The sequence below is a fragment of the Macrotis lagotis genome, chromosome X (assembly GCF_037893015.1).
Source record: "Macrotis lagotis isolate mMagLag1 chromosome X, bilby.v1.9.chrom.fasta, whole genome shotgun sequence".
Taxonomy (NCBI): Eukaryota; Metazoa; Chordata; class Mammalia; order Peramelemorphia; family Peramelidae; genus Macrotis; species Macrotis lagotis.
In genome coordinates, this window is record NC_133666.1 from 218,420,436 (window position 1) to 218,437,226 (window position 16,791).

General features: G+C 33.3%; 1 protein-coding gene across 4 annotated transcripts in view; it reads left to right on the top strand.

Moving 5' to 3' along the window:
- The window catches only part of SKIC3 (SKI3 subunit of superkiller complex), a 110,152-nt gene that overhangs the window by 59,911 nt on the left and 33,450 nt on the right, over nt 1-16,791 (top strand). For all 4 annotated transcript variants that reach the window (XM_074201313.1, XM_074201309.1, XM_074201312.1 and 1 more), the window contains 5 exons: nt 452-545; nt 1,504-1,581; nt 9,032-9,156; nt 9,698-9,821; nt 15,179-15,400. In XM_074201313.1, coding sequence (XP_074057414.1) covers nt 452-545; nt 1,504-1,581; nt 9,032-9,156; nt 9,698-9,821; nt 15,179-15,400 — 643 coding nt within the window. The remainder of the gene's footprint in view (nt 1-451; nt 546-1,503; nt 1,582-9,031; nt 9,157-9,697; nt 9,822-15,178; nt 15,401-16,791) is intronic.

Sequence of the window (16,791 nt, forward strand, 5' to 3'; positions counted from 1 at the left end):
ATTTGATTAAAAATAGAACAAGTGACATCCCAGTAGGAAGATCTCTCATGCTTGAGATTACTTTATTAATTAAAATTAAAATTAAAAAAAAAGTCAGCCAGGTATTCAGTCCTTCATTCTTGAAGATGACCAGGACATCTTATGAATTCTGTTTCAGCTTAAAATGATTCACTGGGATAATAATTTTTAAAATTAGTAGAAAAGAATTGTGAATTAGGGTCTTTTTCCAAAAAATTTATTTAAGGCAATGGGATTAAGTGATTTGCCCAAGGTCACACAGCTAGGTGATTATTAAGTGTCTTAGGACAGATTTGAATTCAGATACTCCTGACTCCAGGACTAGTGCTCTATCCACTGCATACTCTATCCACCTAGCTGCCCCTGAATTAAGGTCTTTGCCAAAATCACCAAGGGTTTATGAAGAATAAGTATAAGCATTTGTGTTTTTCAGAAAGAATTCAGAATTATGCTCCAGCTTTTACAATGTTGGGTTATTTAAATGAATATATACAACTGAAGAAAGAGGCAGCTGATGCATATCAAAGGTAAAGTTATATGTTTAATATTGAGAAATGAAGATTTTTTTTTATTTTCTAATTGGAGTTAATGAACTGTCCTCAGAGCATCTCCTACAATTGTACAAAATAAATAAATGATGGGGCAGCTAGGTGGCACAGTGGATAAAGCACTGGCCCTGGAGTCAGGAGTACCTGGGTTCAATTCCGGTCTCAGACACTTAATAATTACCTAGCTGTGTGGCCTTGGGCAAGCCACTTAACCCCATTTGCCTTGCAAAAGCCTAAAAATAAACAAACAAACAAATGTTTTGTGAAATTTCCTAATCTTTTTTGTCATATGTGAATATATTTCTAAAAGTGGAAGCGATGTAAAGTTGGGTTTTCATTTACATTCATAGTTTTGATTCCATTACATGACTTCAAACTTTTTTTTTTAGGGAAGTCTACAGTTTCTATATAGAAGTCTATATTTCTCTGTAGCTTGATCTGCTTTGTAAGATGTATATGTTTAGTCAGAAAAAGGTAGAAGAAGAACCAAAAAATACTTTCCAGTTAACATAAAAAGACTTGAAATAAGCCACTAATGTAACCTTTTGTTAACAAGAATATCTGTACCCAACTTCATGATAAGTTTAAAGGAGATTAAAGGAGGTTAAAACTAACCCAAGAGATTGTATAATAACCAATTCTGATTTATTATCCAGGTAGCTGTAATGGAGATTGATGATAAAGACAATTCTAAGTATCTTTTGATGCTGTATATACTCTTTCCTAATTGCTATTATCACAGATCAAGTACAATCACAGTTTAAAACTACAATTCAATTAGAAGTCGTACTGACTTACTTTCCCAGCCTATGTAAAATGTTATAGGTCATAAGGAAGATAAAAGAATATTAGTATTATCACATTAATTAATTATTATTGCATGTATTACATTAATATTAATCATTACATTATTCAAAAAAATTTCTCTTTTGCCAAGGGCCATTTTGTTATTGCAAAATGAAGAAAAACAAGAAATCTATAATGTTACAGTAAGAAATTATGGTCGCTTGTTATGGTAAGTAAATTATTTTCCATTAATTTTTACGGGGTAAGTTCTGATTTTTATCCCAAAAGCATTTTATGAAATTTTCAGTGAATTCATTATTTTAAATTGGAATGTTATGCCATTTTTAACTTTAAAAATATCTTATTTTTGAAATTTGAATTTGATCCCAATTTGCCAAAACTTTTAAATTTAATTAAACTTCATTTGGAATAATTTGCTTGCTTCCAGTTGGCATGTTGAGAACAGAATATGTCACTCCCTTACTACTCTTTGGAATGCTAAAGAAACTAGTTATTCTCCAGATTATGAATATTTGACTCTCAGGTTTGCACATGACTCTTGTTTCCTACACACTCTGAGGCTTCTTTGAACAGTAGCTGAAGTATTTGAAAACTGATAGTAGCTAGACTTCCCCCCTACCCTTTCTTCTCTTTGAAAGAAATCATGAATATATCATGTTTATCACTTCTCCGTTTTCTTTTGTTTTTTTAATTGATGATCAGGTAATTCTTTTTTTCACACATACATAATTTGTTAATTATCTTCTAATCTTATTCCTCCCCATTCTTTTCCAAATCTTTCTGTAGGACATTCTCTGGGTGGATCTTTCTCCTTTCTTTAAGTCTGTCCATTTATTTTTGTCCTTTTTCTCTCTTTTTTTACTTTTTTTCCTCTTTTTTTATTTGTGATAATAGCTAATAGTTATTGTTTAAGTTCTTTTAAATTTGCAGAATGCTCTGTATACATCATCCCCTTTGAACCTCAAAACAGTGCTATGAAATCAGTGGTATTCTTTCATTTTATTAATGAGAGAACTGAGACTCAGACATTTAGTGACTTGTCAAAAGGCGGAATTTAACTCAAGTCCTTATGACTCCAGGCTGGAAGAAAGACCTAATCAAAAAGTGATAAATATTAGTCATTTTAGCAATGAGCCTTACTTTACAAAGAATAAAAGCTATAAATTTTGGAATAAAATTAGTCAAAATAATCAGTCCTATCAACTTCTAAATATTTTGACTATCTTCATTTGTGAAGGTCTATAAGTCTTTTTTTTTGTCATTTAAACTTTTCTTAAGTTTCTAGCAAATCAAAATAATTTTTCTTAAGTTTTTACAAGGTAGTGGGGTTAAGTGGCTTGCCCAAGACCACACAGCTAGATAATTATTAAGTGTCTGAGGCCGGATTTGAACTCAGGTACTACTGACTCCAGGGACGTTGCTCTATCCACTGTGCCACCTAGGTGCCCCAAAATAATTTTCTTAATAAAATATATTGCTTTTACATTTTTAAATTAATATTGCAGTGATATTTTCATTTAATATAGAACTGGAAGAGACCCTAAAGATCCTTCTGTCTAGCCTCTTCCTTTTAAGAGATTTAGGAAAGCAGCATGGTTTAATGGAGAGGCTATCAAATTTAGAAGCAGGGACCCCAGGTTCAGAGAACTGCTAGTTAATGTCTTTCTTGCTTTAGTAGTAAATATGGTTTATATAGCCCTTTAAGAATTGCAAAATGCTTTATAGTAACCTCATTTGAGCCTCATAACAATCCTGAGAGTTAGGTGCAGTTATTATTACCATTTTATAAATGAGAAAACTGAGGCACAAAAAAAATGTTTTAAATTGCTGAGGGTTACTCATCAAGGTACAGCATGTGAACTCAGATCTTTTTGAATTCAAGCCCATTACTTTTATCCATATCTGGTTTTATAGAGGAGAGAGAGAGAAAGCCCTGGGCTTGCCTAACTGAGCAAGTCAACCACTATTTGTCTCAGTTTTTTCATCTGTAAAATAGGAATAATTATTGTATCTACCTCCAGTGGTGGTTGTGAGGACCAAATAAGATGAGCACAGTGTCTGACTCAGCAGTAAATCCTCCCATACCTTTCCTTTTTTTCTTTACTATACCATGTAGCTGACTTCAGACATATAATGTATCCTTTAGGCTTGTTTCTTTATTTCTTATTTTTAAATTTAATCTATTTCTTAATTTATTTTAATAAATTTATTTATAATTCTAATCTATTTCTTAATTTAAAAATATTTAATTTTAGTTTTTTTATAATTTTATTTTGAGTTTGATGTCTCCCTCCCTTTTTCCTCACATAAAAGGAAACCACCTTTTGACACAGATTTGTAAATATATTTATTATATTATAATGTTCATAAATATTGTAAAACCATCCATGTATATTCTGTTTATCAGTTCTTTCTCTGGAGGTAGATAGCATCTTCCTTTATAGATCTTTTATAGTTGATTTGAGTATTTACAGTATGCAGAATAACTTGATCAGTTATTCTTTATCAATTGCTGTTTCTGTATACAGTGTTCTCTTGGTTCTGCTCACTTCACTTTTCATTATTTCATGCAAGTCTCTTCACATTTTTCTAAAATCATCCAGTTCATCATTTCTTACAGCACAGTAGTATTCCATAACAAACTTATACCTCAATTTGTTTAGCCCTTCCCAGATTAATGAATATCTTCTCAATTTCCAGTTCTTTGCTACCATAAAGAAATATTTTAAAACACATAGGTTTTTTTTTTTTCTTTTCCCCCTGATCACTTTGGAAAGCAGACCTAATATTGGTTGTTCCTTTATTTATTGAATGAGTGGGTTGGACTAGATTGTAGGTTCTTAGTGTATTTTTGTCTCTAATAAAACCTATGGACTCATTTCAAAATTCTACAAACACAAAAAAGAAATCATGTAGAAATTCAGAGAAAACTAATTACATTGAAATTCTGAGTTATCAAAATATTAAAAAACAAAGAAAAAACAAATTCTCAGAACTCATATTAAGAATCCTGCAGTCACTAGATAATTTTTTGGTTTCCTTTCAACACAAAAATCAATGAGCCTGTGAAACTGAGTTTAGTATTATGTCTTAGTCCATAAAGGTAGCATGTGACAGAACATGGATTTGAACTCTGGTCTTTGGACTTGGAATACAGTACCCTTTCCACATATGTGCTATATTTTAGCTACATTATGCTCTAGGGCTTCCATAGAGGTCCTAGGTGTTAGAGGTTAGAGCCTCATCATGGTGTGGTGATATCACCCTTAGTCCTTAAAGGCTATGAGTAATGGGTGAGTTACTTAATGTCTTTGAACCTTAGTTTCTTCATCTATAAAATGGAAACCATATTACTGTAATATCCACTTCATAGTCCTGTTGTGAAGACCATATGAGATAATATATGTGAATGTACTTTGTCAAAACCTTAGCAGGTATCTCCTGTGTGCAAAGTACTATGCTACATTGGGGAACATATAGAAAAAAGTAAGACAGCTTCTGTTCTCAATGAACTCCTATTCTTTTTTTGTTTTTTTGCAAGGCAAACGGGGTTAAGTGGCTTGCCCAAGGCCACACAGCTAGGTAATTATCAAGTGTCTGAGACCATATTTGAACCCAGGTACTCCTGACTCCAGGGCTGGTGCTTTATCCACTGTGCCACCTAGCCGCCCCTATGAACTCCTATTCTTATATGTATCAGTGATTATCGGCTATGTCATAAGACTGCACTCTCTGGAAGATTCTATTAAATTAGAAGAGTTTTTGAGCCCCAATAATGACTGCTCACTGAAGAAAATAATTCCTTAAAAATTAAAATTGGACAAATAGAAGCTAAGCATCCTATAAGACATCACGAAACAATGAAACAAAGTCAAAGAGATGAAAAAATAGAAGAAAATGATCAGTACCCCATCAGAAAAACAACTGACCTCTAGAAGAGATAGTTTAGAATTATTGGATTTCCTGAAATCCATGATTTAAGACTAGACATTATATTTCAAGAAATTGTCAAGGAAAGCTGCCTCATATTCTCAAACCAGAGGGTAAAAAAGAATTCATCAATTCCTGTCTGAAAGAGATCTCAAAATGAAAACTCCCAGGAATATTGTAACCAAATTCCAGAACTCCCAGGTCAAAGGGGAAAAAACTTCAATCAGCCAGAAAGAAATTCAAATACTGTGGATCTATAGTCAGATTCACACAAGATTTAACAGCTATCACATTCAAACAGAGGGCTTGGAATTTGATATTCTAGAAGGCAAAAGAGCTGGGATTACATTTGAGAATAACCTACCCACCAAAATGGAATTTAATCCTTTGAGAGAAAACCCATTTCCAAGACAGGTGGTGCAGTGGATAGAGAAGTAGAAATGGAGCTAGGAAGATTCTTTCTGAGTTCAGACTGGCTTCAGACACTAACTGGGTTGGTCACTTAGCCCTTTTTGTCCATTTCCTCATTCATAAAACAAACTACAGAAGGAAATGGAAAACCATGCAAATATCTCTGCCAAGAAATCTCCAAATGGTATCATAAAGAGTTGGACATGATTAAAAACAACTGAACAACTACAATCTAGAACCATATAACTGAATTTTACTTATTATTGAACATTCTGTCAGATGGGTGGCATTTACTAATATATTTACCCTTTAAAAATTTTTTGGAATTGAAGATTTTTCTTAAATTTAGCTCTAGATTTGAATTGATAAAACCTTTAAACACTTGCTTGCAAGAGATTATTTTTAATGGTAATCAAAAGTGGGAGAAAGAGGAAACTTGAAGTAGATTTTTTTAAATTGCTCTTATTTTTTAGGTTTTTAGAAAAAAATTCATTCAAATATAGTCAGTATCAGGTCTTTAGTGATACAATGATCATTTTCTGGGATGAATGACTTCATAAAACTAATAAAAGTAAGAACTGAGATAAAGTTAGATATTTTAAAATTAGTATATATATCTTTCAAACTAGATCTAGTATAGATTTCATTTGCATCAAAGGACTGGATCAGTTTAAAACTCCTTCAGCTTAAACTCCATCTGTTTACCCCTTTTCCCACAACCTTTCCAGCATTTGTCATTTTCCTTTTTTGTCATCTTTGCATATCATAAGAATCTCCCTTTATTGGTGGTTTACAACATTTTTTTCATAGGACTGTTGATAACTTGGATAAAGACTTTATCAGTATCTACTATATTATCTTTTTTATTTCTATTTATGGTTTACCATCCCATAGATTCAAAGCCAGAAAGAGTCTTAAAGATTATACAATAATCCCTTAATTTTATAATTCACAGTTGAGGAACTTGGACTACATAGAGATTAAATGAAGAATAAATTACTTGCTCCCCAAAGTCACACAGGTAGTAAATGCCAAGAGAACCAGGCTCCAAAATTATGTGCTCTATTAGATGGTTTAAAAGTCATAGAAATACTGTATTTTTCTGCCTTTCCTTTTCCCATCTGGAAAACAATTTTTTATAGCAAAATATAAATGTTCAAGAAAATAGTGTCTTCCATTCTATCAGAAGATTGACATTTTAAAAGAAAATTTATTCTCTTCATTTGACACTTTGGAGTTTTCTATCTTCACAAATACTTATTGTAAAATTAGGACTTGCAAGACCAGTAATATCTCATCATAGAAAGATCTTTTTCACAGTTTCTGAGTATGAATCCAAAAGATACAAACTGAATCTCTATTTTATTAGTTTATGGTTGTTGTTTTTTTGTTTTTTTTTTTAAAACGACTCCAGGGCTGGTGCTTTATCCACTACGCCACCTAGCCGCCCCTTATTTTATTAGTTTATGAAAGAACTTTTTGGTTGACTTCTTGAGGATATTTTTCTGAATGCAAGACCCTGTATAAATATTATATTTCCTTATTTGAGAAAAACTTAATCAGATAATTTTGTGTATGGAACTTCTAAACATGTTCATATTTGTTGCACCATAAAGTTACATGCTTATAGGGTTTTAAAAAAGGGGGCATACTCACACTAAATTGTAAATAGTATATGTATAAAGCATGCTAAAAAGGCATTGGATTCAGAGTCAGAAGACTAACATTCAGATCTGTTATTTACTGCTCTTTGATAATTTTCTTATCTGTAAAATGAGAAAGTCAGGCTAAATGAATTCTAAGGTTCCTTCAAACTTTAGATTATTTGATCTAAGTGTATCATTGTTGATGGAAGTCAATCTGCAGTTGCAGATTTTCTTTTTCTTTTTTTTTGCTTTTTAAATTAATTTTTTAATACTGTCAATAACTTGGCAAAAAAGTCCTTCTATGTCTTGTTAATTTGTTAACTGTTCACCACAACATTACATTTAATTTAATAGATATCTTAATTTAATTTAATAGATATTTTAAAGATATCTATTTAGAAATGAATTTTACATTATTGAAATTTGTTGTGAGTTCACTTTAACTGTAAAAATTGTTTGAAAGAAGGAGCGGCTAGGTGGCACAGTGGATAAAGCACCAGCCCTGGAGTCGAGTACCTGGGTTCAAATCTGGTCTCAGACACTTAATAATTACCTAGCTGTGTGGCCTTGGGCAAGCCACTTAACCCCATTTGCCTTGCAAAAACCTAAAAAAAAAAAAAAATAAATTGTTTGAAAGTAATTAAAAGCAACCTTTTAAAAGTATAGAATAGCAGATTGAGAGTCAAGAGAGAACTAAGATCAGATTGTGTCTAGCTTTGTAATCATGGACAAATCACTTAACTTTTCTGAGCCCAGTTTCCTAATCTGTAAAATGGGCATAATAATCAAATCAACAATCATCTATTAAGTGATGATATGCCAGGCATCATGCTAAGTACTTGAGGACTGGATAGTGTCCCTTACATTCCAGCTCATATTCTATTAGGGAAGACAACATATGTAAATAAATAGACAGTAGGTTAAAAAATATAAAGGTCCTTAGGAAGGAGGACTGTAGATGAAGAGTAGATTAGGAGATTCCTGTAGAAAGCAGTGCTTAACCCAAGTGCTGAAGGTAATGAGGGATTCCAGGGGACAAGGTAAGAAGAAAGTATATTCTTGGAATAGGGACAGTTAGTGCAGTGGAACTAAGACAGGAAAGGGATTGTCATGTATCAGGAAAAGCAAAAATGTTCAAGGTGAGAAAAATAAATTGCACTCAGTTTGTGAATGCCAAACTGAGGACTTTGTATTTAATTCTGGGCTAATAGGGAACTAATGAAGTTTTCATTGAGTAGAGATGTGACATCATTAGACTAGGCTATTTCTCAGGGCTGTCTGGTAGACCAATCAATAGGTATTTATTAAGCAAATATTATGAGATGAAATGAGATATTGTATTTAATGGACTTTGCAAACTTTAAAGAACTATATAGATTCAGTTAGTATCATTGTATGACAAAAATTTTTGTTTACATGTAACTTAAATGAACCAAAGTTTGAAGGCCATTACCATTTCTGGAATTAATACATATACTTTTAATTTCTTTCTAAATATGTAGTAGTATTCTCTTTTGGGGTACTTAATATTGGTAGAATACTGAACCTCAAATATAAAAAAGGTAAATGTAAATGAATTTCCTACAAGAAAAGTTCTTAGTAAAATATAATTCTTAGGTTGTTACACATTCATATTTTTGATGATGGAAAGTCCTTTTCTTTTCTCCTCAGTGCTATTGGTGAATATGATAAAGCCATCGAGGCATTTAAGTCAACCCCTCTGGAAGAATTTGATACCATCATAGGTCTTGCACTGGCTTTATTCAAGAAGGGACTTTTCCAAGAGAGTAACAAAGGTGAGTCTGCTTAAGGTTAAAAAAAAATGTCTTCCCTAGGACTGAGTAGAGTTTATCTTTGTACTTTGATATTGTTAGCAAATTAAAATTTTTGATATCATAAGATGATAAGCTGCTAAGATACTACTTTTATTGGACCATTACACATATCTGTTTCCCAAAACTGTGTTCATAGCATGATTCATTGATTGTGCCATGGTTTTAAACCTTTGGGTATTCAAAATCCCATGGCTGTTGAAGCAAAATTACCTCTGGCAGGCTGTGTCTTAGAGAGGTACTTCCAAATCTCTCTGGGATATCTTAAGAGTAAGAGAATGGTTGGATGGTAGAAAAAGGAATCTCACAAGGCAACATTTTTTGGTCTAGATTCTCAGAGACATCATTGTAATAATTTAGTCAAATGAGTCACTAATTTTTACTGTCTTCTTTGAAAGCAAGGTAAGATGTACATTCTCTATGCCTCTGTTTTTAAAAGTCCATAGTAATTGGGATTACTTTTCATACCATTTCATTTTTGTTTCCAATTCACCTTAATTAACAGCCTATGAGAGAGCCTTGTCCATTGTTGAATCAGAGCAGGACAAAGCTCATATCCTGACGGCCCTGGCAATAACAGAATACAAACAAAATAAAATGGACATAGCCAAGACATTACTATTCAAATGGTATGTATAGTTGACATTAATGTTTAGTCATGTTTATGTCAGGGGATGACTAGGTTGAAATTTGTGTTTATTCAGAAGCAGAAATTATATTGTTGGAAACAATGGTTGGTGGTGTTTTGATTATGAACTATGGAACTATCAGGTGGTTTTAGGGATATGTATTCCTTCTTAGATCATAGTAAATTATGTTCCTTATTATGGCAATATATACTTTTAAACTGTTTCTCTACTTTTTGAGATTGGACTAAAAGGAAACAGCCCATCAGCCAGTCTTTCTTGACTTATTAAAGTCAAGTTTTTTCCCAGTCAGTAAGATTTTATTCAGTGCCTACTCTGTGCCAGGCACTGTGGATATAAAATGACACATAAATTATTTCTTTCTGTTAAAGATTCCATTAAAGAAGGGGGACAACAAGCAAACAAATATATTCAAACAATTTTTGTATAGGAATAAATAGGAAATTGCAAAGGGAAGGTGCTAGAATTAAGAGGAATTAGGAAAGACTTCTATAGAAGATGGGATGTTAGTTGGGATTTGAAGGAAGTCTAGGAAACCAGAAAGTAGAGATGTAAAGGGAAAATGTTCCAGCATGGGACACAGTCTTAGAAAATGCTGGGAGTGTCTTTTTTGAGGAATAACAAAGAGGTCAATGTCATTTGAATGAAGAGATTCAAGAATGGAGTAGGGAGCAAAGATTAAGAAGATTGGAGAGGGAGGAAGGGTTATGTTATGAAGGGCTTTGAATGCCAAACTGAGGCTTTTGTCTTGAAGAAAATAGGGAGCCACTGGAGTCTATATAAGTATAGGGCTGACATGGTTGGACTTGCACTATAGGAAAGTTACTTAAGTGATAGAAAGGTGGATGTATTGAAGTGGAGAGAAACTTGAGACAGTTCAGATTCATCAGCAGGCTATTGGAATAGTCCAAGCTTGAGGTGAAAAGGGCATTACCAAAGTGAAGGCAATAACAAAGGAGAGAAGGGATCTTTTCAGGAGATGTTGCAAAGGTGAAATCAGCAAGCCTCAGTAATAGATTGGATCTGGGGAGGTGAGAGATAGTGAGGAATCTGTATAACTCTAAGATTTTGAGCCTTAGGAACTGGGAAGATAGTGTTACCATGTTCATTAGAGATAGGGAGGGCAGAGAATTTAGGGAAAAAGATGAATTCTGATTTGGACTTGTTGAGTTTAAGATGTCTACCTGACATCTCTGTCCAGGCAGTTGGAGTTGTGAGACTGGAGGTTAGCAGAGATTGGGGCAAGAAAGGTAGATTTGAGAATCATCAGCATTGAGATGATAAATAAATCCATAGGAACTTTAAACATAAAGAATGATATCATAAACAATTAGAGGAGCATGGAAATAATTACCTGTCAGACCTAGGATAAGGGAAGATTTAATGACCAAATGAGCTAGAAGAGATAATGAAAGGTAAAATGAATTATTTGAATTATATGAAAAGAAAGTTTTTACAGAAACAAAATTAATGCAATCAAAATTATAAGGAAAGCAGGAAAATTGGGGGAATTTTTTTATAGCAAATTTTTCTAACAAAGGCCTCACTTCTCAAGCATATAGGGAACTGAATCAAATTTGTCTAAGTTAGAGCCATTCCCCAATTGAGAAATGGCCAAATGATACAAAGACAGTTTTCAGTAGAAAGAAAATCAAAGCTGTCAATAGTTATATCTGAAGAAGAACTCTAAATTCATTCTTAATTAAAGAAATGAAAGTTAAAACAATTCTGAGGTACCACCTCACATCTCTCAGATGGCTAAAATGACAAAAAAGGAAAATGGGACACTAATGCACTATTCATGTTCTGAATGGGTCCAGCTATTCTGGAGAACAATTTGAAATTATGTGAAGAGCTATAAAACTGACTTAATCTTTGACCAAACAATACTACACATCTGAATCCTAAAGAAATCAAAGAACCCACATGTACAAAAAATATTTATAGCAGTCTTTATGATGGCAAATTATTGGAAATTAAGAGGATACCTATCAGGGAATGGCTGAGCAAGTTGTTGCATATGATTGTGAAGGAATACTATTATGCTTTAAGAAATGACACTGGGGATGGTTTCAGAGAAAACCAGGAAGATTATATGAAATGATACAAAGTGTAGTGAACAGAACCAGAAGAACATTGTACACAGTAACACAATATTACATGATGATCTGTTCTAAATGACTTAGCTGTTCTGATTAATGCAATACCCATGGGAATTCTAAAGGATTCATCATGAAAATTCTGTCCAACTCCAGAGAAAGAGAACTGATTAAGTACAGTGAAACATTTTTTCACTTCATTTTTCTTGCTCTTTTTTCCTTCACAGTATGGCTGATACATAAATCTGTTTTCTATGACTTCATATTTACAATGATTATCTTGTTTGCCTTCTCAGTGGTTAAGGAAAGGCTTGGATGCAGGAAGAGAATTTGAAACTTTAAAAAAAAATTTTTTTTTGGTTTTTTAGATTACTAAGTGTGATACTATAGTAGCAGAAAGAAAAAAGTACCCAGGATAGAGCCTGCTGTACAACTGGGATTAGAGGGTATGATCTAGATAAGAATTCAGCAACAGAGATTGAAAAATAACAATTTGAGAGGAGAATGTGAGGAGAGTGCTGTCTAAAAAGCTAGAGAGAAGAGACTATCAAGAAAAAGTGTGATCAGCAGTGTCAAAGATTGCATTGAGGTCAAGAAGAATGATGTTTGAAAGAAGACCATTGGATTTGGCAATTAAGAAATAATTGGCGACTTTGGGATAAGCAGTTTTAATGAAATGATTGGATTGGAAGCCAAATTGCGAGGGTTTAAGAAGAGAGTACAAGGAGATAAAGTAGAGGTACCTATTGTAGACATGCTTCTCAAGGCATTTAGCCACAAAGTATGGAAGACATCTAGGATTATAACAAGGATAGATAAATCAAGTCAGGTTCTTTTAGAATGAGAAAGACATGGATTTCCTTTGACAAACATGAAGAAATTGAAGATAAGTGATAGAGAAGACAATCTGTTAGAGAAGACAGGAGTGCAAGTGGTGGGGTTTAACCTTGATAGGGAGTAAAGCTACCTTTGAGTGAGACAAGGGTAAAGAAGAATTTGTCAGTATCAGAATGATATGAAATGAGGAAAAAAGAGTTCATGGTAAATGGCTCAAGTTTTTTTTTTTCTGTGAAATCTGAGGCAAGTCTCTTAGCAGAGAGGTGGGGGAAGGAGGAGCTGAGAGGCTTGAGGAGAGGAGGGAAGGAAAGGCTTAGAAGAGCCAGGTGAAGAATGGGATAGTGAGTTGATAAGGGAGATGTTGAAAGATTACATAACAGCAGTGAAAGCCCAGTTGAAGTTGTATAGCCTAAATGTAGAGTGAATCTGGCCAGAAAAACTGCTTGATTTTATTCATTTCTGTTCAGTTGTGTTTGGGAGTCACTGAAAGCTAACTTGACAAAGTGCAGTAGACAAATATGATTGGGTCAAGGAGCAGCTTTGGTTAATACTGATGGAGGTTCTTATCCTCTCCTTTCTCTATACAACCAGGAATCTTTATTCCTGTTTCATGTTGCTGGTTTTAGGACCTAAATTTTTATCTAGTTTCTGTCTATCTTATATTTTAGTTGTTTTTTTCTTGTCAGGTAATTTCTTTTATCTTAGAATGAAATTATAATTCAAGAATGGTACTGGTTTTGAATTTTTTTCTGTTTATAATAGGTACTTTTTGATGTGGAGAAGTCAGGAGGGTAATTGGGGAGGTGCAATATAACCACAAAAAAATCTTCAAAGGTATTTACAAAGATATAGATAAATTAGGGCTATATGCTCCTTGAAGTCAGGAACTTTATTCTTTTATTCATCTTTGTAACTTTAATATCTAAAACAAGAGTTTGTTTTTAGCATCTTATAGTATTACATGTTTTTTGAATGAATAGTTCATGACTAGAATATCTAAAAAATTTGTTTCAGTTCAGTAAAAGTTTGTTGAGTTTGATGAGGGAGACTTTTGTAAATTATAGATTACAAATGATGTTTACATAGATGATTTTTTTCCTTTTGAGTCAGTGTACAGAATGGATTTTGCTTCTTTTGTCACTGAGATTTAATTTGTATTGCTGCATTTTTTTCTAACACACCCTCTTTGATTGTTGTTGTTATCTGTTATCATTCCTGATTTATATCCTTGCTTGTAATACATTCCTAAATTTATCCAGCCTCTAAGCCTATTTTATTATTCCTGTTTGTTTCTGATTAGTCTTGTTTCCTTAGAACAGTTCTTATGTAAATTTAGAGTTTTAATGTTTGTTTACTACTACAGAGAACTAAACATATTGCTTTATAACTCTATTAACATTACATTGACTCAACAGGTATGTTATTTTGTGATATTATTCATGGATAATAATTGTTTTCATTCAATTCTCCTGAGCACTTTTGGAAAGACTTTTGAGATAAGTATAGTCCAAAATTCATGGTAATTATCAGGAATGTTCCCAAGTTTTGTCCTAAGTTTATAGATCAGAAGCCTGGTATAATGGAAAGAACACTGACCCAGAATTTGGGAATCCTGGTTCTTAACTTCATTCTACCTCCATCTAATTGGAAAAACTTGAGTAAGTTACTTGATCTGTAGGCCTATTTTTTTAATAAGTAATGTGAGGTAACTGAACTTCTCTCTCAGGTAAGAAATTCTGTAAGTTTGAGGTATCCTTTGGGTAAGACTTTTTTATCCATTTTTACTTTAGCTTCAAGACAACTAAATCAAAATTTCATAGATGTTTTATGTCCATTGCCAAAATTCTCTTAAACTTTACATTTCATTAAGTCCAAAAATATAATTGACTGGAGTTGTAGTAAAGATGACTGATGAGTTCTGATTTCAGCAGTATTTTGCTAATTGAATGGACGCTTTTCTTCTCCTTTTCTGGGAAACCATGAAAAATAAGATATTTTTATATTGAGGAAATTATTTTTCATCTTTTGTCATGCATTTCAGGATGGTTTTTGAAGGCAGACATCTTCTGACAGAATTATTCCAGCAACTTCCCAAGAGGTCCACAGAACTTGATGTAGTGTTTTTAAGGACTTTAAATAACTTGTTCTGGGAAGAAAGATGTAAACAGATGTCTTTCTCCCTCTCTCCTCCTCAAGATCAAGAATTTGTAAAACAAATAGATTTTTGTATATATAATAGTAAGAGTTTCATCAAATCCAGAGAAATTGGAGAATTTTCCCTTTTGAGACTTTTTTTAGTAGAAATGCTTTTTAGGCAAAGTTTCTGTGACACAATTGTCAAACTTCTTAGAAACTGTACACAAGTGTCTTGTTTTTGCTTTTTTCTCTTTTCTGAATTTACAGTTCTATCTTAAAAGAACCAACCACTGAAAGTCTTCAAACACTCTGTGCTCTGGGGCTAGCAATGAAAGATGCTACTCTCTCAAAAGCAGCACTTAATGAGTTATTAAAGCATATAAAGCAAAAAGACGATAATTATCAGAAGTGCCTTATTACATCAGCTGTTTATGCACTGCAAGGTCGAAATGTGTTGGTGCAGAGACAAGTATCTAAAGCTGTCCACAGGTAAAAATCTGTATTTGAGAACTTTAAATTTCACTTAATATAACATATTAAAATATGATATATTAATATACATCTTTAGGATAAGATCTTATTGAGCATGGTAAAATGAGGTAAGTTCATTATGAAAATGTTAGTAGAAACCAATCCCTTTTAAATGCAAGGCTTATCGTGTTAATAAAGCTTGCTTTCCATCTTTTTGCAGAGGGGATAGTCCCAAGGGGCAGAATGAGACATACATTTCCAGGACACAACAAATGTGGGAATTGATTTTGCTTGTGAAAAAGATTTTGTTTTTGGTTTTGTTTCATGAATGGGGAGGGCACTGAAGGAAAAGGGTCTGGCAGTGTGACAACTATAGGCAAATTAATCTTGAGACTCCCCAATCTATTCACTAACCCTACAAATTACAGTCTGAATTAGTGCAGGACCTACACTGATGAAATTAAAGAACTGAACACTACCATCTGCCATAGTAAATATATAGACCCATTTGAGAAAATAATAGTCTTTCCTCATATAAGCTAGATTTAATTGCAGTCTGATGAAGCCAGTAAATTGGAGTTATAGATATATGATTTCCTTTAGTAGCTTATTTCTTTGCAATATGTCTTCCCAGACAACTATTTTCTGTGTACTTAAATTTAATGTTTTTAAACATGAAACTCTTTGTGATATTTAAAGCAAATAATTGCTCAGATAACAAGACAGGATAGTACAGTGGATAGAGAAGTAGTCTTGAGTCAGGAAGACCTGGGTTCAATTCATCTTCTATAAACTGGCTGAGATGACATGGGACATGTCAACCCTTCAGTGCTACAGGTAACTCTATACATTGTAGAAAAGCTGCTTCATTATGTGAGTAGAGGGAGTTTCCTCACATTTATCTCTCCCCTTTGATGGAAATTTCAAAGTGACATTGTAGTGCCTATTAATAAATGATCCTTGAGCCTAAAAGACCCTGGGTCCCTGAAAAGGATTTATTGTCTTAAGAAGAGCTTGCATAAGTGGAGCAGAGAGGTAGGGAGAGCGCAGCTGTTCAAAAGGAAATGGGGATAAAGGGTGAGATATTTATGGGTTTTTAGAGATTGGGGAGGGCAGTAAATGTTTTCAGGGCAACCTGAGGATAGATTGGGAAGAGATGTCTATAAATGCAATAAGTCAGGGAGCAAATTTTTTTGAAAGTTCCAAGTCTTCAGCTTCTCTTTTGATCTTATGGCTGATCCAGTGACCAAAGACTGGTCCAGTCTTTTCAGGTTATCTTCAAGTTTATCTAGAATTTACTTTGCAAAAGATCACTTGATAATGTCAGGCAGTTGTGGGCTTCAGAAGCCTTTCTTATTGACCAATTTTTGTATATCTCTGACAGGTTAGTATAGTCATTTCAGAGCCCA